Source organism: Hibiscus syriacus, unplaced genomic scaffold, assembly GCF_006381635.1.
Source record: "Hibiscus syriacus cultivar Baekdansim isolate YM2019G1 unplaced genomic scaffold, ASM638163v2 tig00110283_pilon, whole genome shotgun sequence".
Classification (NCBI taxonomy): Eukaryota; Viridiplantae; Streptophyta; class Magnoliopsida; order Malvales; family Malvaceae; genus Hibiscus; species Hibiscus syriacus.
In genome coordinates, this window is record NW_024062661.1 from 784,337 (window position 1) to 811,356 (window position 27,020).

At 35.9% G+C, this 27,020-nt stretch overlaps 1 protein-coding gene across 1 annotated transcript; it reads left to right on the top strand.

Annotated features, from left to right (window-relative positions):
- Nucleotides 1-1,937: 1,937 nt before the first annotated feature.
- Nucleotides 1,938-27,020, top strand: LOC120116159 (exportin-4-like). Its single transcript, XM_039136714.1, is given in 34 exon segments — nucleotides 1,938-2,155; nucleotides 2,372-2,459; nucleotides 3,265-3,373; nucleotides 3,549-3,647; nucleotides 3,844-3,886; nucleotides 4,229-4,300; nucleotides 4,395-4,490; nucleotides 4,632-4,868; nucleotides 5,175-5,358; nucleotides 7,611-7,722; nucleotides 7,815-7,901; nucleotides 7,991-8,129; nucleotides 8,607-8,703; nucleotides 8,811-8,873; nucleotides 9,035-9,144; nucleotides 15,583-15,687; nucleotides 19,105-19,178; nucleotides 19,298-19,373; nucleotides 19,464-19,685; nucleotides 19,833-19,904; nucleotides 20,268-20,339; nucleotides 20,425-20,489; nucleotides 20,591-20,693; nucleotides 20,782-20,913; nucleotides 22,010-22,153; nucleotides 24,946-25,053; nucleotides 25,127-25,177; nucleotides 25,240-25,317; nucleotides 25,393-25,506; nucleotides 25,796-25,930; nucleotides 25,932-25,975; nucleotides 26,088-26,157; nucleotides 26,342-26,405; nucleotides 26,408-27,020. Coding segments are annotated over 34 exon segments (3,474 nt in total). The 5' UTR covers nucleotides 1,938-2,068; the 3' UTR covers nucleotides 26,530-27,020.

Consider the following 27,020-nt stretch of genomic DNA (forward strand, 5'->3'; position numbering starts at 1 on the left):
AATAAGTTATAAAAATAATTTTTTAATAATAAATAAATTATTTTAATATTTTAAAAAATAATATTAATTTTTATGATAAATAATATTACCTATTGTATTTAATATTTGTAATAAATCATTTTTAAAAAAACTCATTAACTAATGAAAAAAATGTTTAAACAACATATTCTAAACATCGTAAAATATTTTTCATATATTTTTTAGAAAAATGTAATTCATTTTACGAAAAATATTTTTCAGAAAACGTTTTCCAAAAATATAAATCATTTTCCATAATTCAAATTTTAGTAATTCATTTTCCAAAAAACCAATTATTGCTAAACAAACATTTCTTATATTTGTCCCCTTAGTTGAATTCCTCTTCAACTGTTCTGGATCGTGACAAACACGTGTATAATAGCTTCAATTCTTTTTAGAGTTTTATAGTTTGAATTTATATTATTTTTGGCAAACTACACTATGACCATTTTATTATTGGAAAATTTTAATTTGACCATAGATTTTTAAGTTTTTTCAATCAGATCACTTTATTATTTATAATATGAATCAAGTCGTGATAGTTAACAAAAATAATATAATTATACATTTTATCTTCATTATTTACTTATTATATCAATTTAATTTTAATTTTAATTTAATCATCTAATCAGATGGTGACATGTGTCATGAAAATATCATCATTTAATGGGATGAAAAATAAATTGAATAAAAATGATGTTGAAAGGAAATGAACATCAATCCTTAAAAGGAGTTGGGCACACCTTAACCCCCAAGTCAAATCTCATATTTGAAACAAACATAACAATATTTTGTATATATCTTATATTATAGTTAATGTAGAAAAAAAAACAGAAAATAAAAGTGTTCTGGGAAGGATTCAAACCACTAGGTCAGTTACGGAGTATGGGAACATCTAAACAACTGAAGCACATTTAATAGATGATTTATAGTTGGATACATTTCAGATATATTTTGAATTGTGGTTAATTTAAGCTTTTTATATTTTTAATTTAATTTAATCAAATATGTATGTAGCTTTTTTATATTTATCCTTTCTTTAATATATTAAACTATATTTAATAACTTATTTAAAACAATGGGTATACACTAACCCCTACCCCTACCCACAACAGAGATCTAGACAGATCGATGAGCATCTTAGCGGCATGTTGAAGGGCTTCCATCTTATTCAAAATGGTTGTGTCATTGTTTGTTATGATAACTTTATCGTTTGTGGTTGAGATCATTTTATCTATTCCTTTTGTACTTAAGTTGATTCGAACAATCTATATCGAGTAGCTTACATGTTAGTATGGCGGATGCCTTTTTCTGTGCTTGTTGTCAACGTAAGACTCCATCTTGAAACAACACGACTGAGTTGCTGTTATAAATGCCATTTATAGTTTATTTTTTTTATGAGTGTTTGAATTAAATTGAGTAGATTGATAATATGAAGAAATGAAAGAGAGTTATAAAAGAATAAGATTAAGAGAATCGAAGAAAGGAAAATGTGCCACATCTGTCAATCTAGTAGGATCGAGAGAGAATTTTGACCAAGTAAGCTAGCTAATGCGTCACATCAGTCTTCCATTACTGGGATAATGACTGTTAACGACAGCATGATCGGTTTTTTATAAAACAATTATGCTAGTGACTGTTTCATTCCTTTTCAAACTTTAATGGTAAAAAATGAATTTTACTCATACTTCAGTGACCACTAAATGTAATTTATCCTTTCTTTCTTTTTAGTTGCCGATGGAGTCTAACAAGTGACGTAATTTACTAGGGTTCAATTGGTGGTATAATTAAATATAAGTACTTACTATTTCAGATAATTACAATTCACAGCCGTGCAGGTTCCATTTATTTATATTACTTGAAGGATATATCAGATATTTTTGTCAATTATTCATGAATTTCCCTCTCCAGACACCCCAATTTTTTTAATTAATTTTTGGAAAATCTGTCAAAGCTGATCCCATCATCATCATCATCATCGAGACATCAACTTTGAGCTTCCATTGGCTTCAATCTCAAATCCTTTTATTCCTCAACAATCTCAGTAGAGATGCAAGGGTTTTCCGATGGTGGCGCCGATTTGGGGCAGCTTCAAACAACCATGCACCACATCGAAGTCGCTTGCGCTTCGATTCAGGTTCACCATTTACTCACTTAAGATTGAACTGTATAGATGGTCTATTACATTACTTCATATTCTTCGTTTATTAATCTATCATTTATTTGCCTTTTATTTCTGGGTGACTGAAATTTAATATTTGTTTTATCTGCGAGTTGAAAATGTGAAGTTTGTTCTACTAGTTTGATTGGATTCTTTTAACACTTAACTGGATTCCATTTGTTTTTGGGACAGATGCATATAAATCCAGCGGCGGCAGAGGCAACAATATTGGCATTATCACAGTCTCCTCAACCGTACACGGCATGTCGATTTATCCTTGGTGAGTTAAGCTAACTGAATATAGATATCAATGTACCAATGCACTTCTTATCGTATTTAGTTTTTGCTTCCTGAAAAAGTCACTAAAAAGTGACGTTTTGTTTTTCAAAGAAATAAGCAAATAGTGGAAACATAACTCTGATTCTAATATGGCTGTTCCATGGAATGTAAAATCATTCAAAATAGATCTATCACTTTTGTATCCAATCCAACATCATTTTGGTGCTCAGAATTTCATCTGTAATTGATGGAAGGAAGGATGTGGATCCCGTGAATGTTTAATTCTGTTGATGGCCTATGATTATTAGGTAAAAACTCTATTATATGTAAAATATTGTTAAAGGTACTCCATGAAATGTATTAACAGAAAGATTATCTGAGAATAGAATTGCAATGTTTGATTCATTTGCTTTTTTTTATCATAGAAGGTTTTTTCAATCATACACTCATGTTTCAGCTTGTTGAGATTGATTCTAGGGGTCGACAGTGACATTTATGTTTCCAACTTATCGCAAAGGATAGCAGCAGTAGCAGCAACAATTGTTGTTTGTTTGTTTGTTTGTTCTTAAGTTATGGCCTGCTTTGTTCATTTTCAACGGAACATCTAGGAATTATACTCTTGCTTGTCTGGTTCACAATGTTATTGATCACTTTTGGAGATGTACTTTTAACTGGTTGTCATGGTCATTTGACCTTTGTTCAATAAGCTTGAAAACTTCTGTACTGAATCTGGTGAGATTTCTGTAGTTATTATGGTTTAGACGGTTAGCTTCTGACATTTCACTAACAATCACTTTATTATTCAGAAAATTCTCAGGTGCCAAATGCCAGGTTTCAGGCTGCTGCAGCCATTCGAGATGCAGCTATCAGAGAATGGAGTTCTCTTTCCACTGAAGAAAGGAGAAGTTTGATTAGGTACCTTCAAAAATTTGAAGATTACATTCTGCTAAAATATTGTTATTATTAGAACAGAGTAGTTTCAGCATTAAGCAAGGCACAAAAGTATGCATTTTTCAATTAAATTGCCTCTGTTCGCTGTGTTTCTTGGGCTTTTCATATTTTTCAAGTAAACCCTGTTTCTGTTATGCAGTTTCTGTCTGTGCTTTGTTATGCAACATGCTAGTTTACTAGAGGGCTATGTCCTAGCAAAGGTGTCTTCTGTGGCTGCTCAATTGATGAAAAGAGGCTGGTAGGTCGCATGAGCTTCCATATTCAGGAGCTTAAAGATAACGTTTTGTACTAGCTATTCTGACCTTCTCATCATTAAAGCATGGAGTAAAAGTTTTCTCATGCTGAAGTAACAAGCATGACATTGCTATTGAATTCCAACATATGCTCCGAGATATTGGGAACATTATATGCCTAAATGAAAGTTTTATTTGTAGGCTTGATTTTACCGAGACTGAGAAGGAGGCATTCTTTTATCAGGTATGAGTCCTGTAATCATTATTCTTTCTGTAGATGTAGTTGTGATTTGACTTAGTGGGTTATCTTTCAAACGATTCTGTTTATTTATCCAACTTGCTTACTTTTAAAAAGAGATAGATCATACATGTTTTGATTCTATCCTTCACTTCTTTGTTATAGCTTGAATAACATTTTGGAGGGTGAAATAATAAACTTATTTATGTTAACCATATTAGCTGGACGTGATTTAGTATATAAGTACTGTCTCATACAATTTTAACTTTGTTGAGCTTTTCAAGTTTTGGAACTCACTTTAGGTCACCAGTTATAGATTGGAATGTCTTAACAGTTTCATGGTTACAGGTTAATCAGGCCATTCTTGGTGCTCACGGGGTTGATGTACAGTTCATAGGAGTGAATTTCTTGGAATCTTTGGTATACAATGTCTTTTTAGGATTCTAATTAGCCTCTGTTCTGTCTTTCACTATGTTGACTATATTTTTACACTCAACTTCCTTTTCTCTTTTAGGTTTCTGAATTTTCACCTTCTACTTCTAGTGCCATGGGTCTTCCTAGGGAATTTCATGAGCAGTGTCGGACATCATTAGAGCTAAACTATTTGAAGGTTCCCTCAGTCTCTTTCTACCTTGTATTGATACTATCGATTTATTGATATTATCCATCAAAGAATTGGCTGTTGTTTATGTAGAGATTCCTTTTTATCTTGACTTGTTTACTTGTCCTACCCTTGTGTTTTGATTCATAGATGTTCTACTGTTGGGCTCGGGATGCTGCTTTAAGCGTCACAAACAAGATAATAGAACCTAATTCTGTGATACCTGAGGTTAAAGTTTGTACTGCTGCATTGCGACTCATGCTTCAAATTCTGAACTGGGAGTTTCGAAATGATACGACCAGTATGAAAGCTGGTATTGATGTTTTTTCAGCTGGAGTTAGACATGACAGTGCTTCATCTAAGAGGTCTGAATGTGTCTTAGTGCAGGTAATGGACATATTTAGAGTATCTGATTTTGCTGCTCGCAGCCCACTCCTTAAAAAAAAAAGAAGAAGAAAGAAAGCTAACGTGGAAACATTCCATTATTACATCTTCATTGAATATAACATGAATGTATGGCCATTTGTAATACTTTGGAGACTTCAAAATAGGAGAATACCTGCCCAGAGATCAACCAAATATACGATACTTCTGGCCTTTCACAAAGAGATGGGGTGTTTGTAGATGCTGCAGTTGAATAATTTACTTGCACAAATCTTGTTGATTATTGTTTTTGGTGCAATTTTTATGTAGCCTGGGCCTGCATGGTTTGATGTTTTAATCTCAAGTGGACATGTTAGCTGGCTGCTCAGCTTATATGCAGCTCTTAGACGGAAGTTTTCCCGTGAAGGTTACTGGATTGACTGCCCTATTGCAGTCTCAGCTCGAAAACTAATTGTACAGTTATGCTCTCTGACAGGAACTATATTTCCTTCTGGTATGTGTTTCATTTAATACCTTTAAGTTTATTGTTATATGTTCTATTTGTATTTTTGTATTAAATCCATATTTGTTTCTTCTTTGGTATAATATTTGTTCTAATTGCTTGATGAATCCCTTGAAGTATATATTTTATAACCATTAGTTGTTTTGTGTACTTGTTGCTGTGGAATTATAATGACAGTGTATTAATAATTGCTTGAAATTGAAAACAATGAAATTATGGTATGCCGACATAGCAGATTCCTTATGTTGAAGGGCTTTTTGTCTTGCTGAAGCTGAGCAGTTTGACTAGAACCACCTGAAATTGTGAGATAAGAAATCTCCCCTTGTTTTATCTTGAAATTGTCACAAATAGCATTCTCCTCTTTAAGGACACTGGTGATTGGTTCCAATGATCAACACTTTTAGATTTAACTTTGTTGCTAAGTTAAAGGTTAAATTTTGATTCAGGCTTAAAACCTTGTACAAATAATAGATTTATCCAAGGAGAGCGTTTTCTGGAGAGAAAAAGATTGAGTTATTGGTAGGCAATGGAAAGTCCATATCATTTTGGATTGATCCATGGGTGGATGAGGTTCCTTTAAAAAATCTTTTCTCTAGAATTTTTGCACTCTCTACTAACAAATGGGGTAAGGTTGCTGAATTTGGAAGTTTTGAGTTGAATGGTTGGGAGTGGAACATTCTTACTAGGAGGAATTTGTCTGATTGGGAATTGGATCAATGGATGGATTTGATGGTGAAATTAAAGGATATAAAACTCAGATTCGGTTGAAGATTTTCTTTCTTGGTCTGCAAGTGGTGATGGGTTATTCTCAGTAAAATCGTGCAGGAAAGCTCTTGGAAAGGAAGCTGGGGGTAGTGATTTGTGGTCAAAAGGGGTGTGGTTGGGTTTGTCCCCGCCTCGTGTAGAAGCTTTCATTTGGCAGTTAGCTCATCAGAAAATTGCAGTTAAAGTGGAGTTAGCGAAAAGAGGAATGTCCTTAGAAGAAGATATCCTCTGTCCTTTTTGCAAGGAACATGAGGAATCAGTGCAACACTTGTTTATTACGTGTTTTGTAGTTTGGGAATTATGGAATAAAGTGGTAAGTTTATGGGATTTATCTATAGTGTTACCACAAGACCCTCCTTCTTTACTTAACTCGTGGGGGAGTTTGAGGGTGAATTCATTGATTTGGAAGTTTATACCGGGAGTCGTTTTTTGGTCTATTTGGAAAGCAAGGAATGCGATTGTGTTTGAAGGATTAAACCTTGATAGGCTGTCTCTCTTTTTCATTGTGAGATTTAGGCTATTTAAATGGTTCCTAGCAAAGTATCCTAAATTCCCTATACTGGAGGATCTGCTTATTGGGGATCCATCACTTGCTGATGGTATTTCTGTTCCTAAACCTAAGGATTATTCTGTGATTTGTTGGCTCCCCCTCCTGTTGATTTCTTGAAGATGAATGTTGATGGAGCTGTGAGGTTAAATGACTCGGTTGGAGGTATTGGAGGCATTTTAAGGGACTGGAATAACTGCACTCTTCTGACTTTTTCAGAGAATATTGGTCAAGGTCCCCCACCAGTTGCTGAATTAAAGGCTATTAAAAGAGGCATTGAAATTTTTTTGGCTTCACGTTGGTCTGCGGTTAGTAGGTTGGTTGTCGAGAGTGATTGTAAGTCAGCAGTGGAGTGGATCCATTACCCGTCTTTGGCTCCAGTTTTCATCTTGCCTCTAGTTAAAGAAATTTTGTTGATCCTTTCTGAAAAGGTGGTGTTAATTAGGTTGATTCCAAGGGCTTGTAATGGGGAGGCAGATAGTTTAGCAAAGAAGGAGATTGGTTGATTGTATGATTTTAGTTGTATGTTTTTTATTCTGTGGTTAGTAGGATTTTGAAGTAGGTGAAGTTGTTAAGTCTTATGTAATCTCTTCTGGTGTAATTGTTAAGTCTTATGTAATTCTGGTATAGTAATAAAATGAGGCACTCTTTTCCTCCCTCCACTACTTGATCCTTTTTGTTAGGAAAGGGTTATCTATGAGGGAGGTTTTTAACGAGGTCTCCTATTTCTATAAAAAAAAAAGATTGAGTTAGTGGCGACTCACTGTCTCAATCTCCTTTTTAATGAACCATCACTTTGCTTATGAAAATAAATTCTCTTTTATGAGTTTACTAAGATCATTGAATATGAAGTTTGTTTACCTTCTTATTTCGTATTAGAAAGGGTCCTCAGATCTAAAGTTTTAACCAATATTTTTTAAAATAATTTTAGATAACGGGAAAATGCAAGAGAATCATTTGCTACAATTGCTATCTGGTATATTACAGTGGATAGATCCTCCTGATGTTGTTTCAAAAGGCATCGAAGAGGGGAAAAGTGAAAGGTTGTTTTTCCATATTTGCTCTTCTGTTGAACATTTACTTCTATGTCTATGAGCTTGCCTTGAAGTGACAAGATTTCTATTGTATTATCCAGTGAAATGCTTGATGGTTGCCGTGCATTGCTATCTATTGCAACTGCTACGACTCCTTTTGTGTTTGATCAACTCTTGAAATCCATAAGGTATATATATATGATGCTATCCATTTTTTTGTTTTACTTAATTCTTTGTGTAGTCTGGAACAATTTTGCCTTATTGCTTTGCTGCTCAGGCCTTATGGTACTCTTACCTTGCTGTCCACCTTGATGTGTGAAGTTGTTAAAGTTCTGATGACTAATAACACTGATGAGGAGACTTGGAGCTGGGAGGCCCGAGATATCTTGTTAGATACATGGACTATTCTACTTGTGGTATGTTGTTTAAGCTTGGTAGAACATTTAGATGTTGTTGCCTTAAGCTAATCTATCAATTTATTTAGTTTCTTCAAGTTCATTATTTAGTGCAAATAAGACATATCAATGGGGTATTTGGGCCATTTCAGGATAAATCTTAAAATTTTTGGATCCTTTTTGGTTCTGGGTCATTTTGTGTTTGGTTCATGTTTGTTTTGAGTCATTTTCATATTTGAATCATTTTGGGCTTGGGCCATTTGGGTGACACTCGGGTTATTGAAGTTCAACTGATTTTGGTTATTCAAGTTCGGTCATCTTTTTCTTTTGGATTGTATCAGGTTCAAACCTTTCAGGTCAAATTGAGTTGGATCGGGTTTGGGTGGGTTATTTGGGTTTCTCAGATTTGGAAGAATTGACTGGTCTAGTGTGAATATATATTTCTTATCTTCATTTAGTGGTGACCATTGAAATAAAATGTATTTTACAACTTGTCAGCCTACTGATGGTAATGGTGATGATGCATTGCTTCCTCCGGAAGGGAAACATGCTGCTGCAAATCTCTTTGCCATGATCGTAGAGTCTGAGCTAAAAGGTAATCATAGTAATTTACTGACTGTATTGCTTCACTACAGTGCTAGTCATTCAACAGTTAGTTCTGTTACCTGTGAATGTAACATTGCCTTTTTTTGGTTGATATAGTAGCTTCTGCTTCAGTAGCAAATGATGATGGTGATTCTGACTATCTACAGGCTTCTATTTCTGGTAAGGAAAGTGACTTTCATTGTTTTTATCATTATATATATATATATATATATATAACACATGCTAAAGAAACCATGATAATTATTATCATCTATTTCTTTCTTAACTCATGTTCGGAGTGTATGAATACCATTCAACATTGTCATTGCATTTCCTTGCAGCAATGGATGAAAGATTAAGTTCTTATGCTCTCATTGCAAGAGCAGCAATTGATGCCACAATTCCTTTGCTCACAGGATTGTTTTCTGAACGTTTTGCACGGCTTCATCAGGTGCTCCTTTCACATTCACAGAAGAAAAAAAAGAAACTATCTGATTTCCCCTGCATATTTTTTTTTATAGAAATTGGATAGGCCTCGTTAAAAACCCCCTTCTTGACCTCCATGTTACAACAATAACATGAAGGGCATGGGAAGGAGGAAAAGAGTGCCTAAAAATTCATTAATACCAGAATAATACATATCCATCCTAAGAAGTTCTGTTACAACATAAAACTTAAAAACCAAACACAGAACATAAAAACCAGCTCAATAATTGTGCAACCTAGCCAATAATCTAATATTCATCCTATTCCTTCTTTAGCTAGTTTATCCGCTTCACAATTAGCAGCTCTCAAAATATGCCTAACAATTACCCCTCTACTCTCCACTAATGCAGCAATGTCTTTCACCAACGGCTGGAACATAGGAGTACATACACCCGGATTTTTAATCCATTTCAGTGCATTAAGGGAATCTGATTCCAATATGACCCTTGGAAATGAAACCAAAGATTTCTCCTCAATAAACATCAGCCCTCTTTTTATAGCTAATAGCTCTGAAAGAATAGGAGGACCCCCCCCAATCCTTTCGGAAAACGAATCCTGCTGCAACCCTTGAGCATCCCTTAATAATCCACCAATGCCTCCTTTATCCCACTCCTTAGACATCGCACCATCAACATTTAATTTAACGTAACCCAAGGGAGGAGCAGTCCAACACGAGGAAGAAATAGAATCCTTCTTCATTCTTACCCCCAAATCAACTATTTTAATATCACCCACTAGAGAATCAAAATTTATTTGCACATCATTGAATCTCGCGACAAACCATGTTGCAATTCTAAAACGAACAAGGAAGAACAATAACGGGCCATCCACCTTTCCTTTCCCAAAAATAATATCATTTCTACACTTCCAAACCGTCCAAAGCACCGCCCTAGGGATGAACTTCCAAATGGTGGATTTCGGGATTAAATCATTCCAAACAATTATGAAATCCAACAAAGTCTGAGGTGGCACAAAAGATACATTCCAAGATGACAAGAATCTATACCACAGGCCGCTGACAACCTCACAATGAACAAATAGGTGAGAAACCGACTCCACACACTTACCACACAAAGGACATAACGAGTCTTCAATCCCTGAAACTCTTCGCTTTATCAATTCCTCTCTAACTGCCACTCTCTGATGAGCAGCCTGCCAAACAAAAGTTTCGACTCGAGGAGGAGCAACCCCTGTCCATACAATATTGTCCCAAGTACCATCATCTTCCTCATTACCAGCCCAATCAAAATAGCACTTCACACAAGATTTAGCTGAAAAACAACCCTCCCCATTCCCTGTCCAGACCCAACAGTCATCTTGCAAAGATGATAGAGAGTTAGAATTCAACAAGGACATAAGCTGCATCCACTGTTCAACCTCCCAGTTCACCAAATTCCTCCTTAATTTAATGTCCCAGAAGCACCCTGAAGAAGAATTTTCCATGAATTCTGCAACTTTGCCCCCTTTATTCAGTGATAGAACAAAGATCCTTGGGAACCTAACTTTTAAAGGGAACGAACCCAACTAAGAATCATGCCAAAATTGCACTGTCTCTCCATTCCCCATCTTCAAACACAAATTATTCCTTATACATTCCCCAAAATCATCATTAGAAAAGAAATTATTAATTATTCCTTTCCAAATCCAAGATGCCCGATTAGACAAAGAATTCATAATTAAGCATGTATTAAAATCTAAATTATACATGCAACACACAACTTTTTTTCACCACGAATTCTTCTCTGATGCAAATTTCCATACCCATTTACCCAAAAGAGCTCTATTTAGAAGTGCCAAATTCGGAATTCCCAAACCCCCCAACCTCTTCGGCTTGCATACTAACTTCCAATTCAGCCAATGAATATTCCTCTTATCTGCCGAACCGCCCCAAAGGAAGGCTGCCATTATAGAATTCAATCTCTTAACCACACCAATTGGAATTCTAAAAAGGGAGAGAAAATAAGTCGGAAGAGAGCACAAAACTGACTTCACTAAAACTACCCTACCAGCTAGAGATAAGGAATTAGCCTTTCAACCAGCCAATTTAGAATAAAATCTCTGGACTATTGGTTCCCACAATACTGCAGAATTCCTCTTAGATCCCAAGGGTAATCCTAAATATTCTGATGGAAAAAGTCCCACTGTGCAGCCAATTTCCACTGCCCAACTTGCTAACTCATCTGGATCCACATTAATACCGAAGATTTTACTCTTAGATAAATTCAATTGCAAACCTGTCATCAATTCAAAAATTAACAGCACCCTTCTGACATTCTTCAAGTCTCGAACAGTAGCCTTGCTAAAGATAATTAGGTCATCCGCAAATTGCAAATGTGATAGCATAAACAACCTCTCTTGAACAGCCTTAGCCAACATCAAATGAAGCAACTCTCCAACCAAATTAAACAACATTGGAGATAATGAACAGCCTTGTCGGAGACCTCTTGCTGTTTTAAATTTTTCTGTCGGTGACCCATTAACGAGAACTGAAATTGTGGTTGTTGAAACGCATTGATTAATCCACGAAGACCACTTATCCCCGAACCCCATTTTGCACATTATTTTCATCAATATAGCCCAATCCACAGAATCATAAGCTCTTTTAAAATCTACTTTAAATACGACCCCCTTTAACCCCTTTTTCCTCCAATAATCGATACCCTCATTTGCAATAAACGAGCAGTCCATAATCTGTCTTCCCGGTATAAACGCAAATTGCGAAGGGCTAATAATTTCATTTATACAAAGGCTTAACCTTCTAGCTAGAACCTTAGAAAGAATTTTATATAATACTCCAACAAGGCTAATTGGCCTAAAATCTTGTTGCTCCTCCGGATTCACCCTCTTTGGAATGAGAGAGATAAAAGAATGGTTTACCTCCGAGTCCCATACCTTCCCTCGATGAAATTCTCTAAAAAACAGCACCAAGTCTTCTTTCAAATTTCCCCAAAACTTCTTGAAAAACCCTAAATTCATACCATCTGGGCCTGGTGCTTTATTGCTGTCCGAATGCACAATTGCTTCCCAAATTTCTTCTTCAGAAAATGTATTTTCAAGAGCCCTGTTTTGATCTAATGAAAGTTTTAAAAACTCCAAATCCAATTCCTCCACAACCAAGGTATCGTTTTGGTTGAACACCCCTTGGAAAAAATCCTTAACTGATTTTTTTAAGTAAAATAGGATCCGAAATAACATCACTGTTCACAATTAGAGACTTGATCCTATTCATCCTTCCTCTCGCTCCTGCAATTTGGTGGAAAAATCTTGTATTCTTATCTCCTTCCAAACCCCACTTCATTCTTGATTTCTGCAACCAAATCGATTCTTCTTTCTTGTACAAATCCCATAATTCTTTCTTCGCTTCCACTAAAACCTTCATAGAAACCAAAGAACTACCTTTTTGTAAATCCAATTCCATCGCCTGAATTTCATTCTCAAGGCTGTTAATCTTTGCAGGAAACTGAAGATAACTTTTACTAGACCATCTTTGACCGCCCCTTTGACTCCCATCAACAGATTAGTAATGTCATTATTTTTTCCCTGTTTTCGAAAATTTTGCAATTCCTCCTCCATCATCTTGCTAAAACCAGCCTCTTCCATTACATAATTAAACAGCCTGAATGGTTTGTGACCCCAATTAATTTCACAATTTTCCAGCAGAATCATATTGTGGTCCGAAACAGACCTTGGCTGTAAGGTTTGAATAATCTTGGGAAACAATGATAGGAACCTCTGATTAACCAGAAAACGATCCAATCTGATATACGTAGGTTCTTCCCTGTTATTGCACCAAGTATAACGACCTCCTGACAACGGTAAATCAACCACATTTGCTTTATACACAAAATCTCTGAATAATCCCAATGAAACCGAATTTACAGCACCTCCTACTTTCTCCTCATGTGCTAGAACTGCATTAAAATCCCCTCCTAAACAGACCGGGCCATTCACAGTCTCCACAAAATCCAAAAGCTCTCTAAAAAACTGCTCCTTTTCTGACTCCACACTTGGACCATACACATTTATAAAACAGCAAGCCTCTGAATCCCCTTCAAAAGAGCCCATAATTGCCGTGAATCTCTGTTGTGTAAATTCTTGCTGCACTACAAACTCTTTCTCATTCCATAATGTTATTATTCCTCCAGCAGAACCTTCAGCTGGTGAAACTAACGAACCTGTTAAGAATTTTCCTCCCATTTTCCTCAGGACAGAATTCCTCATGACTTCCAATTTCGACTCTTGTACAAATAAAATTAAAGGTTTATTCTCATCAATAAATTTCCTAACAACTCTAGTTTTTTCCCTCCTACCCAAACCCCTAACATTCCAAGACATTATCTTCCAATTAATCATCATTCTCAATCAACAACCTTATTAGGCTTATCCCCTTAACTTCCCCCATTCAACTCTCTCCCCTTTACAGAGGAAACTGCCTTTTTCATGAATGCTTTTCCCCCCTCTGAATGTAACTCCCATTAACTTACTCACATTCCAACACTCTAAAGCCTCTACCTCTCCCTCAATCTCATCTTGACATACATGATCTGAAGTTGTACCAGCACAACTCTTCACTCCCCCCCTTCTTGATCTCGAATAGACATGATTACATAATCCTCTTTCCGATTTACTGACGGCAACATTCTTGCTGGAAATTCTGGGTTGGGACGAGAGGACAGTCCCTGACTGAACAGCAGGCTGAAACTTCTCTGCTATATTATTTGATGCTGAACCATGAGAAACAATACTAGTTCTAATACCCTTTTTATCCAGCCCATTCTTCCCCATAGTTTGCAGGCCTGTTTGCAGCCCATTATCCCGGTCAACATTGTCAAGCTCTATAAAATCACCTCTGCCTTCGTTTGAATTTCCTGGCTCATTCTGGTGGGTGGGGACAGCTCCTACAGCTGTCAAACCCTCACATAAGTCAACAAAAGACATATTTTTTGAATCTTTGTTCAAATTCAAACGCTCCTCAAAATCTGAGCTTTTTCGTAGTGGGGAATCTTGTACCCATGCCTCCACCCTTTCTTGTGAATCTGACAAATCCTGAAATCCCACTTGTTCTACCTGTCTCGAATGAATATTTTCCTGGCTCCAATCCGAAGAATTATCTTTCCATGGATCTTCTTCAGAAATATCATCTCCCACCAAGTCTGTTAATTCAGGGAAAAAATCCTCAGAACATTCAACCTTTATTTTGGTACAAAACTTCCTCCCATACGTATTAATAATAACATGTTCTGGAATATCAAATGGACTTTGGACCCTAAGCAGCATCTGAGCAACTCTACAATCCGCTCTTTGAGCAGTTTCTTCCTTAATCTTCACTAGCTTGCCCCATCTGGATGCCAAACTGGAAAAGAAAGGAACTGACCAACAGTTTAGAGGCACTCCTATCATGGAGATCGCACAATAAGCTAAGGGAATAATCCCATCATCCGAAACAGGTTCCAGTCTTTCAAACCAGAAAGACAAAGCATCCCACCTCTCTTCTAGCGCAGTTTTCATCTCCATCTCCGACGGAAAAACTACCAGGCAAGCGTTCTTTGCAAAACCCCACCTTATCACCTTAGCTTTGAAACCATCATTCCAAATGGCCTTTTGCACGAACTCCACTTCAAAAAGTGCCTTGTGAATCCCAGTCAGGGATGATTTCAGCCAAACCCTTTCCTCCACCGGCATAAAAAATTCCAAAGGCTTTCTAACCTCCTTCAAGATACTATGATTGTTCTGTTTAACACCCTCTTGATCTTTGTTCACCCCTACTAGCGTCTCTTTATACGTCCTTCCATCAAGAAACCTTTTTAACAGATCCGTCTTCCCCACCACTTCCACTGAAGATGGATGCATTCCTCCCTTCACCCCTCCTCCTTCAGCACTATCAGCACCCTCTCTTCTAACACCTACCCGACTCCTCGACCCATATACCTTCTCATATTTTGCTACTACCACTGTTATTCTTCTCCTATCCATCATAACATTGTTCATCTTATCCACTGCATTGTGCAAATCCTCCTTACTTGCAAAATGAACAAATGCAAAAGTACACACTTTATATTTCGGTCTCTTATTAATAAAAGGAATGAACACCTTAATAACTTTGCCATGATAACTAAAACGTTTCCATATTGCAGTTCGAAGCACTCTCCTACTGAGATTATCAACGAACGCTGACCATGGACCTCCTCCTTGGACTTCACTGACTTTGCCTACAGAAAACTTGCCTTTCGAAATCTCTCTCTCTCTCATGTTTTTTCTGTTATCTTGACTTCTTCTCTTTCTCAAATATCCTCCCTCAAAAAAAAAAAAAAAATCCCCTGCATATTTCATTGATTATTGAGATGTTGTCGCACGTATCTATTTGCATTTTTCCTCATTTTTTAAGTTACTTGTTTGCGTGCAGGGAAGAGGCATTATTGATCCTACTGAAACTTTGGAAGAACTTTACTCACTATTATTAATAACTGGACATGTACTTGCTGATGAAGGGGAGGGAGAAACACCTTTGGTAATTTTTATTTCTTTTCTATATATTCCAAACCTTTGTTATGAAAGAGTATCTATCATTTGTGTATGTGTGTGCATAATGTCTTTACTCATTTCACTTTTAAGCTTTTGTGGCTTGAAATTTTGTATTCATTGTTGTTGTTATTATTAATTTACTATTAGACTTAATCGAAAAATAAGTGCCTAAACTATACCTCTTGTTAATTTTAGGTGCTTAAAGTTTTTTTTTGGGTCAAAGTAGGTGCCTAACGTTTTTAAAGTTATCATTTTAATGTCAGTTCCGTCAACTAATTGGTGTATGACACTTGGCCTAATTTTTACTTTTCTTTAATTTTTAAAAAAATAAAATTCATAAAATAAAAAAACTCTAAATTTTTCTGTTTTTCACATAACATCCTAACATTCATAAACCCTAATTCCTAAATCTCTAAAATCCTAATTCCCTACTTAAGTTTATGGATTTAGGGTATTTGGGTGAGGATAAGGGATATGGCAAGCAGTTGGGGTCGGAGGATTGGTGGGTATTTGGCGGTGGTGGCCAGCGGTTGTAATAGACTTTAAGATTAGAGATTTGGGTATTGAGAATTTAGGATTTAAGGTTTATGAAGATTTAGGGATTTAAGTTTAGGGATTTAGAGGATTGAGGTGACGGTAAAGGGGATGATCGACAGTGGGGTCTGACGATGGATGAGTGGGCGTTCTACAATGCCGGTGGTGGTAATAGGCTTTGGTATTAGGTATTGAGAATTTAGGAATTTAGGGATTGGGGCGATGACAAAGGGATGACCGACAGTGGTGGTCCGACAACGGGTGGATGGACTTTCGTCAGCAGTAATGAGCTTTGGGATTATAGGTTTTTTTTTGGGATTTTTGAGATTTTTTTTAAAATAATAGTTTTAATTTTTTTAAAATAAAATTTTCAAAAATTTATAAATGTGACGTGTGTCACAAACTCACATTTTGATTGGTTGACTGATTTTTTTAACATATGTGACAAAATTGACCTTAAAATGGTAATTTTTAAAATGTTAGGCAGCTCCTCGTGTTGGGAGATGAAAAATTTGCGTTTGAAAACTGGAAATGGACGATCTGTGGAGTTTTGGCATGATGTATGGTTGGGAGAAGTACCCCTCAAAGATCTGTTCCCTAGATTATATGCTATTTCGAATAATAAAATGGGTAAAGTGGTGGAGTTTAGGGTGAACAATGCTGCAGGCTGGGTGTGGGATATTCAAATGAGAAGAAATCTGGTGGATTAGGAGGTTGATCAATGGCTACAGCTGATTTATTTGTTGAATAATATCTCACTGTCTCTCAATGAGTAAGACTGCTGGATATGGTTAGGGAATGGAGAGGGTTGTTTTTCAGCCAAGTCATGTATCAAGAATTTCTTTGATACTGATGGTATTGAGGGAAATCATGATACTTGGGAAAGACATATTTGGGTAGGACTAGCACCTCCTCGTGTCGAAACTTTCATTTGGCAAGTTGCTCATCAGAGAGTGGCAGTTAAGGAGGAATTGTTGAAGCGAGGAGTGGCTGGGATTGATGATCCCTTTGTTCGTAGGTTTGAGGAAACAATTTCACATCTTTTTCTGCATTGTGAGGTAGTATGGGGACTGTGGTCTAGATTTTCGAATTTGTGGAATGTTTCTTTGGTGATTCCAAAGAACATCTTTGACTTTATCATTCTATGGGATGATCTACTTCCAAATTCCAGTATTTGGAAATTTATTCCAAGGTTGGTGTTGTGGACGGTTTGGAAATGCAGGAATGAGGTTATCTTTCAGAAAGGAAAGGTGGATGTGGTGATGTTGTTCTTTATTGCTCGATTTAGAATAATTTTTTGGTTTGCTGCTAGATTCAACGATGTGCATATCCCTTTTGACTCCCTAGTGGGTGATTTAAAACTTGCTGATTCGGTTGGTAGACAGGAAAAAGGAAGTTCCCATCCAACTTGCTGGGTTCCTCCTCCAGATGGGTTCATAAAGATTAATGTTGATGGAGCGATGGTGAAGGATGTGATACAGGTGGTATAGGTGGACTGATTAGGGACAGCAGTGGTGTGTTGCTTCAATGGTTCTCAGATAAAGTTGGGGGTGGACCTCCTATTATGGCAGAATTATTGGCGATAAAGTGGGGGTTGTGTCTTCTGAATGATTCAGGATCTGTTCTTAATCAGAGGATTATTTTAGAATTGTATTCAAGTATTGCACTGAAGTGGATCAAGAATCCGGAATTAAACACCCCTATGTTTCAATCCTTGGTGAAGGATTTTGTCTCTATAATGGAAGGGAAGGATATTACGTTAAGGCATATCTTGAGGGCTGCCAACTGGGAAGCGGACAAATTAGTTAAAGAGGGTATAGGTTGATTAATAGGCTTTGTATTTGGTATGTTAAGGTGTAGGAAACGTTTTCATTTATGTAGGGTGTTTGTTTTCAGTCTTATGTAATTAGTGTTATGGTATTTCAGCAGGATGTTAGGGACTGGCAATGTATTATTGTTCAGATTAATAAAAGTAATAGGCACTCTTTTCCTCCTTCCAATGTCCTTCATGTTACTAATATAACATGGAGGGTATGAAGGGGTTTTTTAATGAGGCCTATTCTTCTATAAAAAAAAAAAACGTTAGGTAGCTACTTTGACAATAAAAAACCCTTTAGCCACCTAAAGTTAACAATCAGTTAGGTTGATTCCAAGGGCGTATAATGGGGAGGCAGACAGTTTAGCAAAGAAAGGGATAGGTTGATTGTAAGGATACACCTGTGGTTTTTCTGTTCCAGTGAGCAGGTTTATGTGGTTGGAGGAGTTTTTAAGTTTTATGTATTGCAGTTTGGTGTAATGGTTAAATCTTATGTAATTTTTCAATATTAATAAAATTTCTAAGGCACTCTTTTCCTCCTTTCGATGATTAAGGAGCTTCCTTTCAAGCTCCATTAATCAAGAAGGGGGTTTTTAACGAGGCCTTCAATTCCTATAAAAAAAATTAAGTGTTATCATTATTATTGTTATTGATAGAGTATATCAACTTTTGTCAAATTGATTTCCTTGTTGAATTTCTCAGCAGTTATGGAGGTAGTAGCTTTAGTTGAACAATTTAATTTGATTTATTTGCTACATGTTAGTCTTTGTCATACAGTAAGCAGCGATGAATGACTTTTCTTGTTATTATGTGTGATGTTAAAGTCAGTATAGCTAATTGAGTGCTGGGTGGGTCCCTTGGTTTTACATTTCATGTTTCATATTCTTCTTGGAGAAAGGTGCCTGACTGCCTGTCTATCTTTCCCCCATGAAGTTTAAGGTGTTTTTGGCAGTATTTAATGTGATGTTTTATGTTTATATTTCTAAGCTTATTTATTTTAAACAAGAATTTGTCTTACATGGAATCTGACTCTAGTTTTGTTATTTGACTTAGGTACCAACTGCCATACAAATTCATTTTGTTGACATTGTAGAAGCAGAAAAGCATCCTGTTGTTGTTCTCTCAGGGTACAACTTGGCTTTCTTTTAATTTCTTTCTCATAGAAGTGTGTTGATTTTATCTAAATTGTACTCATTATTTTCAGTTTGAAATAGTTGTTTTCAATGGTCTTTTTCATTTGATGCAGTTCAATTATAAGGTTTGCTGAGCAGAGCATGGATCCAGAAGTAAGAGCAACAGTTTTCAGTCCTCGGCTTATGGAGGTAATATTTTCTCTCTAGCATCCTAGCCCTTCTTTTCTAGTTACCTTGACCATTGTCCCTCTTACTTGGTTTTCTTAATTTTGTGTATAGGCTGTCATATGGTTTCTTGCAAGATGGTCTCATACATACCTAATGCCTCTCGAAGAAACTAACTGCCTTAGTAATGATTATCAGCAGCATCAGCCAATGAACTCTAAAAAAGCTTTATTAAGTTTTTTCGGAGAACATAGTCAGGGACAAGTTGTTCTTGACATTATTGTCCGCATCTCTGTGATGACATTGATGTCATACCCAGGGGAGAAGGATTTGCAGGTATAATATTTAAACTTGTAAAGCTTTCTTGTCTTTTGTAATGTCTATCTGGTGCTACCTCCATTCTCTTCCTGGTTATTTTTATAAAATGTTATCAATGAACTAAATGATTCATGATTGTTTTATTTTCCCTCCCTCTTTACACAGGGTCTTACTTGCCACCATCTGCTTCACACCCTAGTTCGCCGGAAAACTATTTGTTATCAGCTTGTCTCACTGGTGGGTCCCTAGTGATTTCATTTATACCTTTGAGATGTATTAGCTATAGTCTATATCAGTCCTGTGTCATAGCATTGGAGTTCACTTTCACATTTATTTCAAGTCCTATTATAAATTTGTAGTTGCCCGTTTCTCACATCGTTCTTTGTTTTCTTCTACAAAATAGGGTTTTGTTGAATATTAAGTTCAACTGGTTTATGTTGAATATTAAGTCAAACTTATTTGTATATCTTCATATTCCTACTTAATTGATGAATCTAGTGTTATAGCTACTCTTAAGAAAATCTCCGGTCTCATTACCTGCATTTATTATGTAAAATCATTGTTAACTTGAGCTAGTTTGTTTTAATCTATGTTTTGTAGGAGTCATGGCGTACTCTAGCGAATGCTTTTACAAATGAGAAAAGTTTGTTTTTGTTGAGTTCTGCCAATCAGGTAAGAATATGCTATATAAGCTCATTGTACTATACATGTCATTGCTCATATTCCTGTATTATAATGATTATTTTTCCTGTTCCAGCGCTCACTGGCTCAGACCCTTGTTCTCTCAGCTTCTGGACTTAGGAATTCAGAGGCCGCAAATCAGTAAGTCTTTTTTTTTTTATTTTTGTTGGGGGGGGGGGTTACCCTTTGCCCTTTTGAACTTCAGCTTCTAATGGGGTTATTTCCTCTCATTGTTTTCAAAGATATGTAAAGGGTCTCACGGTTCATATGACAACGTATCTGGTGGAGCTATCTAGTAGAAGTGATCTTAAAAGTGTTGCACACCAACCGGATATCATCATGTCGGTAAGGATATTAAAAATTAATTGCAAAATCTTATTAATTATTTAATCACTTGGAATAGTTTTTCATATAAATAATGGATATTATGCAGGTTAGTTGCTTATTGGAGAGGCTTCGTGGAGCTGCCAGTGCTGCAGGACCTAGAAGACAAAGAGCAATGTATGAGATTGGTATCTCTGTGATGAACCCTGTGCTACATCTTCTTGAAGTTTACAAGGATGAGGTATTACGTAATTCTATCCTTTCATATTCTTTTTCGTAGATCATCTTTTGAAACATGTTTTATCCTGAAACTGCAGTATTGTCTCACTGAGGCAGTTGTCTTATAATTAATTGGCTAGTTACAGAAATCATCTACTGCAACTCCAGATTATTGTAGCTAAATGGCTGCAGTTTGTCTATCTGTGTTTGTGAAACCTTGTTTGGGCCAAGTTTATATCATTTGAGTGCAATTACTTTAGAACTATGTTACTCGGACTAGGATATTAGTTTTTGGTATAGGTACGTGTCCAACATGGGTATGTTGAATTTTTTTTTCAGTTCTAAAATTTATTTGGAGGCTCATATCAAAATATCTGTCTACATATGTATTTAACATGGGTGTCTAGTGGGGGTAAAAGGGCTGAATTGAAGGCAATCAGAGCTGGGTTACTGTTCTTCTTATCGTCAGAGTGGGGGTCAAAGGGTCGCTTGATTCTGGAAAGTGATTGCAGGAATGCTTTGGAGTGGATTAAGAACCCTGCTTCGTGTCCCACTTGTTTTGAGTCAATTGTTAGGGAGATTGTGTCTTTTGTAATGAGTCAAGAGGTGATACTTCGTCTTATCCAGAGAAGCGCTAATTGGGAGGTGGATGAGTTAGCAAAAAAAGGTATTGGCTGATCTTAGGGAATAAATTTGGTTTAGTCTAGGTGGTTTGATTCTTGTAATGATGTGTCTTTTTTATGACTTGGTTGTATGTTGGTGGGTTGATTTAAACCCTTTTTCTAATAAAAAATCGAGTTACTCTTTTCCTCCTTCCTCTTTTTATCAGTCTACCTTTATGGTATATTGACTATTATGAAAGGGTTTTTTAATGAGACCTCCAATTCTTATAAAAAAAAACATGGGTGTCATAGATGAGTACTTTCAAGAAAAATGAGGAATCATTGTAACATAGATTTAGAATGTTGTTATACACTTCTTCAGATCTCAGCATTTTGCCATCTGATGACTTCATTTGCAGTGAATTGCTTCTGCTTTTTCTTATTCCTGTTTAACCTACACAACTTATCTTCATTAGAAACAAAGAGTACTTGTACTAATTTCAAATTATTGCATAGTCTGCAGTTGTATACCTGCTACTCAAATTCATTGTTGACTGGGTGGATGGACAAATTTCCTACCTGGAGTCTCGGGAAACGGCTGCTGTAATTGATTTCTGCATGCGTTTGCTCCAGCTTTACTCATCACACAATATTGGGAAGGTATTTTTGTTCGAATTCCTTAAAAAGTTCCTTAAACACTCTGATTAAATTTCTACTGAAGTAACATTTGAACAATGAAGGTACCTTATTAATATATCTGAGCCAGCAGTTATGCTATAGTTTTAATTTGCTTGCATTGTATTTAAAACTTCTGAAAATTAAAAAAGAACTCGATTATCATGCTAAAGGAAGAACCTCTGTTGGCTAGATAATTTTTGCATTGTCTAGACTTTGAGCTGTAAGAACCATTTTCTTGGCTAATTGCAAAAAAAGGCATACTCCCATAGTAGTGGAAGTAATTTCTTCTAAAGATCGATTGTATGCTAGAGCACCCAAAATCATTTCAAAACTGAAAATGTCCGTCACAAAGTTCTATCTGGTAAAAATATTGTTGGCAACTGGCAAGGATGAATTTACGCTGGTCTAGTATTACTGCCCTTGGCCTTTTTGGATGGAATATGGTTCACTTTGTTTCTGTAGAGTTGTGAAATAGAATACTCTTTTCTTTATTCATCAAAATTATGGGTATATATACAAGTATAAAGGTCATATAATATGTAAAGTAATGTCGTACATTAATACAATATATATTAATCCTAAGATTTAGCCTAGAAATTTGTTTCACTCCCCTTCAAGTTGGAGCATAGATGATTGTTGTGCCCAACTTGTTACATAGATAATTAATCGAGGTCCCATTAAGAGTTTTTGTGAAAATATCTCCTAGTAATTAAACTTTGTTGAATCTTTTTGAGAATGAAATGACAATCAACTTCAATGTGTTTTGTTCGTTCATGAAAGACTAGATTAGAAACAATATGAAATGCAATTTGATTATCACACCGTAGCTTTGCAGGTGCTAACCTTATTTCTTACTTCATTGAGGAGTTGATATACCCATATGATTTCACACAGACATGACGATAGCTCTATATTCAACTTTTACCTGGATCGTGAGATCACATTTTGTTTTTATTCTTATGAAATAAACTTTTACATAGATAATCAATCCGGACCCTGTTAAGAGTTTTTGTGAAATAATCTCTTAATTTTTCTCCAGTTTTCACATAATCGGTAGTAACTAAACCTTGTTAAGTCTTTTTACGAGTGAAATGACAATCAATCTCAATGTGTTTTTTTTTCGTTCATGAAAAATTGGATTAGAAGCAATGTGAAGCGCAACTTGATTATCACACCATAGTTTTGCAGGTATTGACCTTAATTTATACTTAATTGTGGAGCTGATATACCCAAAGGATTCCACATAGATATGGCTGTAGCTCTATATTCAACTTTTAACACGTAGAATTCTAAAATGGAATACTTTCTCTTAGCTTTATTCTTCAACGTTATGGCTATATATACAAGTACAAAGGTCCTATAATATGTAAATTAATATCCTACATTATATAAATATATATTAATCCTAAGTTTTAGCCTATAATTCTGTAACAGTTTCAAAATGAGCTTCATATCTAGCATTCACTTTACCTTATAAAAGAGGTACTAGGTTTGACTTACTTATGTTTCACCTGGCCTCATTGACCAATATCCTCAATTTAGTATGTAGAGAATTTGATATGGATGTCACATATCTCAATTTGGAAATTGCTTCGGGTTAGTCACACTGGCATCAACTACTTGATTTTGGGCCTATTATACTGTCTCTTTTAAAACTTTTATGTAAGCAATACCTTGGTATGGTTTCTTTTGCCTTCTAACACCATAATGATGATCTTACTTTCTTATTTGTGTTGGATCTGCCTCTGATCTTATTTCTTTGTTAGTGTGCATAAAAGTCGCATGATTCATTGCTGAGTAAAAAGTCTTTTATTGAATACTTCTTTATCAAGCAATGTTTCATATAAGAGTTTGCTTTTTGCTTATGATTTTTTCCAGGATGCATTATCTTGTTTCAATACAAGTTGGTTTGCCTTTCGTGCTAACATTTTTTACTGGATACTCGTGTTCTTTTATTGTGGTTTTTTTTTTTTTTTTGATAGAAAGGCCCCATTAAAATCCTCCTTCAATCCCTCCATGTTATGAGAGTAACATGAAGGAACAACGAAGGAGGAAAAGAGAGCCAAGAAAACTTTTATTCATAATAACCAGATTACAAGCTTGAACAAACTCCTACACTTCCAACGGAAGAACATAAAACTTAACACAAACATCCAACAAACAGGGAGGAACAATTCCTGTTAAACAACACAACTATAACCAAAATCACCCTATCCCATCTTTAGCAAGTTTATCAGCTTCCCAGTTTGCCGCCCTTGAAGTATGCCTAAAAATAATATCCTTTCCAATCAAAAGTGAAATTATGTCCTTCACCAAGGATAGATGCAAATGAGGGGTTAGACCCGGATTCTGAATCCACTTCAGAGCGTTAGAAGAGTCTGATTCCAAGATAACTCTTTGATTTGCGACAAAATCCAACTCCTCCATTCATTGCAAGCAAAAGATCTTTTATTGAATACTTCTTTATCAAGCAATGTTTCTTATAACAGTTTAGTTTGCTTTTTGTGCTTATGATTTTTTCCAGGAGGCATTATTTTATTTCATTATAAGTTGGTTTACTTTTCGTGCTTACATTTTTTCCTGGATACTTTTGCTCTTTTATTCTGGTTTTGAAATCTCTGTTTGTTGAACCAACTTTATTCAAAACAGCATTAACTTTTAAAGGGCTTCCTTGTGATTCTTGCTCCTGCCACTCTTACGTGTACTACTGTGATATATTTGTCACCAATACTGTGCCAGTTGACTCCGCAAGGTTATTTTTCTTCGTTTTTCAGATATCAATAAGTCTTTCAAGCACTTTACTCAGTGAGGCAAAGACAGAGAAATATAAAGATCTGCGTGCTCTCCTTCAACTTCTTTCAAGTCTTTGTTCAAAAGATCTGGTAAGTGTTGTGTGGTGGTTGATTCTCACGTGGGAGTAAGAATTTATCACATAATATTTACCACTTTTTGTAGGTTGATTTTTCTTCAGATTCTGTTGAAGCTGCTGGCATTAATATATCTCAGGTTAGCACTTCATTGTTGGAGTCATTAAATCTTCAGGATAGTGTTTGATGTTCCTCTTGCAGGTTGTTTTCTTTGGTCTTCACATAGTCACTCCTTTGATATCTTTGGAGCTGCTGAAGTACCCGAAACTTTGTCATGATGTAAGAAATCTATCTGTTCCGAAGAAGTAGCCTGTGTTATTTTCTGGAAGCTTATCATTAGTGTTTATTCTGCAGTACTTCTCACTTCTATCGCATATTTTGGAGGTATACCCCGAAACACTTCCACAATTAAATAGTGAGGCATTTGCTCATATCATAGGAACTCTGGATTTCGGTCTTCACCATCAGGTAAAGTACTATCCAAATTATAACCTACGATGTCAATGTTTCCTTTTTTGTCCTTCCTGGCCAAACACGAGTCTTCAACCCTCACCCCATATTTCTCCCTCTATTAGGGTTGGGTAGTATAAGATGGAGAAAATTAAGTTGGGGCCTTAATATTCAACTTCTGTGCAAATTGTATGGTTTTCTTGAGTCTTCCTCATTATGAATATATCTTTTGCAGGCTCGAAGATAAAATTTTTACTTTAAATATTTCATGCTTAGTTATTTTCAATTTTTAACCTTGATTATACAGGACTTAGAAGTGGTTAACATGTGCCTGGGAGCTCTGAAAACCCTGGCTGCATACAACTATCAGGAGATCTGTGCTGGTAAACCAGGTCTGGTTTCTGCAGGACAAGGAAATTTACCAGAGGGAATTTTCAGCCGGTTTTCTACGGTCCTTATTGCAATTGCTCCTTTTTGAAGATTACAGGTACTAGGAAGCAAATTTCTATAATAAGCTTTACATGAACAGAACATTGGTTGCTCGACTGACTCCTTTTTGTTTTACACATGATCTTACCTTTATTTGCTTGTGGTTCCAGTCCTGATCTGGTTAGCGCTGCAGCTGATGCTCTCCTTCCGTTGATCCTTTGCGAGCAAGGCCTATACCAGGTTTTCCTTTAGTTTCTTGATAATAGTAATGCTTATCGGTGCATGTTTTTTCTATGAGTTGAAGCATGAAGAGCTACGATCTGGTCTTCAAGCATTTTATTTTTGTTCTGTTGATTTTTGTCCCATGCTATTTCTACTTTGTCACTATGGACATTCTCCTCATGTTTTAATGCTTCTTCTGCAGAAATTAGGCAATGAGGTAATCGAGAGGCAGACAAATCCGGCACTCAAATCAAGACTGGCAAATGCATGCATTCGCTCACAAGTTCAAACCATCTTTCTTCAAGACTAGACCGTGTTAACTACCAGAGGTTTAGGAAGAACTTAAACAGCTTTCTGGTAGAAGTTCGGGGATTTCTGCGAACAATATAAACATGATGATATCCTTTACAAGCTTGCAGATAATTATGCCGTATTATTCTTTTCATGATAAAAAAATGGAAAAGAAAAGATGAAATCAAAAGAAATTATCCATTTCTCGGATTCTGTCAATGCTTGTTGATATTCTGTAGAACTAGCTGACTTAAAATTGATGGGGGCAAAACAGCATGACTGAAGATATGGATTGCAGATTTGGCAGAACAAGAGACATGATTGGTTTCAATATCTCTGATCTTTTCTGAACTCCAACAGGCAGATGAAGATATTACTTGTGGTTTGAGGTGCATCCCTATGAAGATTGAATTTTGTTCCGATTGATCCTCATGGATGTAGGCTGGATTACCTTTTTAAAAAAAAAAAAAATAAATTGGTTTGTAATGTAATAACATAGAATTACATGAAAAGCTTGCATACAAGGTATGGGTTGCTTGATAGAGAGAAGATCTAGTCTACTATTTTGTACAAATATATAGATAATTGAT